The 4,021-nt window shown below is 30.2% G+C and overlaps 1 protein-coding gene across 1 annotated transcript; it reads right to left on the bottom strand.

Annotated features, from left to right (window-relative positions):
• Positions 1 to 957: 957 nt before the first annotated feature.
• On the bottom strand, positions 958 to 2,285 carry LOC131076975 (uncharacterized). Its single transcript, XM_058014330.2, has 4 exons — positions 2,016 to 2,285; positions 1,703 to 1,812; positions 1,488 to 1,615; positions 958 to 1,403 (listed from the first exon to the last, which is right to left on the bottom strand). The coding sequence occupies exons 1-4, from the start codon at positions 2,248 to 2,250 to the stop codon at positions 1,250 to 1,252; spliced, it is 627 nt and encodes a 208-aa protein (XP_057870313.2). The 5' UTR covers positions 2,251 to 2,285; the 3' UTR covers positions 958 to 1,249.
• Positions 2,286 to 4,021: the final 1,736 nt, after the last annotated feature.

Below are 4,021 nucleotides of genomic sequence, written 5' to 3'. Positions count from 1 at the left end.
ACTACTAACAAACCTCGCACCTTCAGCGAGTGGGAGAGAGGAATGGTTAACCGCATCTTTGAATGATTTCGGCTTTAATGACGTTCCTTCATTAGCTTTTCCGGTGCCTCCAGAAGAGCTTTCCATTGGGTCGCATTAACTGCTCGCACAAAGATGAGGAGGGCGACGACGGAGAAGGACGTGGGGAAATAAACCTGCACGAGAAACGAGTAAACCAAGTAAGCACTTACCTACGTGGAGGAGGACCAACGTACTCCTCCACGTCAGCGATTATGGTCCTGCAACTCTAGATTCCAAACCCTAGTTGCAGTCAGAGTTGTAGAGCAAAAAATCCTCCCCAATTTATTGTTTTAATTATTACGTGATTGCACATTTAATTTGTCATTCAATTTTTTTGTTTTTATCTAAATAGAATTTAAATTATAAAAAAATAATTTATATCAATTTAAATAAGAAAAAATAGATATAAAATCATACTAATTAATAAATCTTGTTAAAAATTAAGTAAATCTTATTAATGTCAAGAGACATTCTATAATAATAGCAAGAGGTGAAACATAATGGTGGGAACTCATTAACAAAACTTGAACTATTTATATATGAAAATATTTTTTTTAATAAATATAATACTTTCAAAATACAAAGCATGTCACATTTACTTTCTCATATATATAATAAATAAATTGAAATAAATAAAATAATTTTCAAGTAAATAAAATAGTTCTAAATTGATATCTATATTAGTTGAAAAATAAAACTAGACAATTATATAAAATCATAATATAAATTTTATGAAGATTAAAACATTAAATCTTAATATTTTGAATTTCCTAATTAAATACAATATAATATTACAAGTTGAATAAAATTCTACACAATTTTGATATGCAATTAAAAGTACTTTTTGTAATTCAAAATTCTTGAATATACATCATACTAAATAGCTTCAATCTCATGATAGGAATGAAGGGTAAGTTTATTTCCAAGAGATATTACTTTCTCGCTTGACATATTATACATAACATTTATGTTCAGTTCATTTATCTTCTACATATCTTTATTATAATAGATTTTTTTTTTCTTATGGAGGATTTTTCATCCACAAAGTGGTTATCAAGGTACCATCTGAACCTCATCTCTTATGATGTCAAAGCCTTGAACTCAGCAAGACTTGACCCCTCGTATAGACTTATTAAGAATATATACTGCTATATACAAATAAGCATGGTTAAAATGGTAGAATACTAGATTAAGCTAACATCCAAAAGTTTCTGAACTTTCTGGTTCTGATCAAATATCCTCCCAAGTCCCCACTCTGCTTTCTCACTGCCACTGTCATGCACTCTGCATTGTTAATGCAGTATTCCACAATACCCATCTTAGAACTTCTCCTTAGGATAACCCTGCATTACAAAACATATATACTTCACAGTATCTATCAACATACAAGAAATCTTTTGTCATAATGGGTACATAATTTACACTACCTGTATAAGAAAGAAGACTTGGGTTGGCCCAATACAAGCAGAGAGGCTTGAAGGTTTTGGGCTTGACTTACTATCAAACAGCCTATATCGTCATTCCTTCCATCTATAACCACACTTTCTACAATCACCTGAAAAAAATAAATTTACACGTTCACAATAGCTTTCATATATTGCTCTATAAAAGTTTTCTAAATCAATCTGATATTTATACCCACCTCTGGTCTGTGTCGCTTGCACAAAGCCTTAAGAGAATTGGCAAACCAGCAAGCTTTCATGTCCACAAGCCTTCTTGGATCCTCAGGATCTCTTGCTGCAAATAGAACACCTGAAAAAAACAAAAACCCAAGAATCAGAAAAAAGAACAATGAAATAGATTTGGTCAAGGAAACTTTCATTTCTGCTTTCTATCTGTTGCTTTCATCTTGAAATGGATCATGTAATATGATTTGAAATATTTATAATGAAAAGGTTTTCACACAGTTTAAACCAGTAACAGAAAAAAACTGTCATTATTGCTATTGCAGCAACCTTTGGCTTGAAGAGGAGGCAGAATATGGAGGAGGATGAGAGTATCAGAGTGATAAACAGCATGAGAAAGTGCCCACAACATGGCTGATTCAGCTTCAATGGAATCATCTATAACCACCATCACTCTCCTCATAGCAGTAGGAATAAGACTATCACCATGCCCATGCTGTTTCTCATCTTCCTCCATGGACCTTGCAATTGAGTTACTGGCCATTACTAAATTTGATGTAACCATGACTATGATTCTTCTTAGCTTTCTCCGTAGGCAAGTTATTTTATGACTATAGCAGGCTACAGGAAAATGTCAACTCTGTGACCAACTAACTAACCACCTTATCTATCAAAGTCAAATTGATCCCTAATCTTGTATCAATTTCTTGTTTTATGATTTTGGAAACTTCCAGTGATTTTGACTTTGTTCTAATGCAATTTTTCAAATGCATTGACTTTTAACCCAGTTCCCACGCTCACCAACTCAACTAATCTTAAATGGGCTAAAACTATATTTAATGTGCAGCCTATCGGATAAAACTGTCAGTAGTTATGCTCACTATTAAAGTGCAATACATAATGTACGTTCAACACTGAAATGTAGCAGATGGTGAACGGGTGGCCTTTTTTTAAAATGTAGATATAGTTTTCAAGTTTTAAAATCAATTTTTTTTCTGAAAACATGTACAGGTTGAAGAAAAAAAATGTACAGGAGGAAAAAAAATGGCTTCAATGAGGCACTCCCAATTCAAAAATTGTGAATAGATATTAGGTATATAAAGAACAACTCAGTTAAGATAATAAAAAGCTATAAATTGGAAACAAATTACAACAAGAGAAAAGATTACTTTTTTGAAGAGTGTAACAAAGCATCAGATTTTTTGAAATAATATTAAACAATGCAAATATATAATCTTTAGCGATAGATGGAGATTGTACTCTAGATGATTAGGTCTGGAGATCTGAATTGTTATTGTGATTGTAAGAATAATCTGCAAAATAATACTAGAAAATAAACCATAAATAATTGTTTGATTGGAAGAAAAGCACTAAAAAAATTCCACAATCCAAATATATTAAATTGACCAAAGAGATTTTAAGATCATATTCAACTAATAGTGCCCCAAAAGAACATCCATTGCCCTTTTTAAGTGAGTTGTCTTGAAAATATAAGAAGTGATTTTTTTTTAAAGGAGAGTAGTCTTAAAAAAGACATCAAATTTCTATAGTTTATTGTATTGTTATCTTTTATATATTTTTTTGGATTTAATTGTGGCAAGTATGTAATATGAATTAGAGCTATTAGTCTCTACATTAATTTTTTTTTAAAGTTTGATTTATAAGTAATGATATTTCAAGTTTATTGTGTTTCCTAATGTTTGATTATTGATTCCTATTTTCTAATATATTTTTTCATTTGTTTCTTTTATTTTTGATAGGTTTTCTTTATTTTTCATTTGTTTGGAGTAGAAAAAGAATTTAAGGGGATCAATGGCAAGCAGTATATGCAAAAAATTAAACTTGATTTCTAATGCTTGTTTTCATGTATATGTTTGAAATTCAAAAAAGGATGAATTTCTAATCTCTAGTAATTCATCCTCAGCATTTTTTTTTTAGAATTATATGAAATTTATACATTCTTTTAAACCAAAGATGGTTGCTTTTTTACTTCAGTATAATGTAAAATTAATGCAAGTTAGACCATTGCATGGTTTCAACAATGTAATAATGCATTTATTGGTCCAATTCTCAATTATTTGATATGTTTGATTGCATAAATGCAAAGTGTTAAAGCTTGACAATAGTTATGAGATGTGTAGAGGTAAATGTAATAATGTAAATAACAAAGCCATTCACTCATTTATGGATTGATTATAATTTTAGAATTTATGCAAAGTAATATTTTAGGTAATGTTATTCATTTGTGTAGCCAAGTTTCTATTATGGAGATTTTAGTAATGTAATAGTATAGGTAATTATCATTAGGGTTATGTTCGAATGAAAAATTCATAATA

The sequence above is a fragment of the Cryptomeria japonica genome, chromosome 6 (assembly GCF_030272615.1).
Source record: "Cryptomeria japonica chromosome 6, Sugi_1.0, whole genome shotgun sequence".
NCBI lineage: Eukaryota > Viridiplantae > Streptophyta > Pinopsida > Cupressales > Cupressaceae > Cryptomeria > Cryptomeria japonica.
The sequence above is the reverse complement of the archived record's forward strand: the minus strand, read 5'-3'. Positions and strand labels throughout refer to the sequence as shown.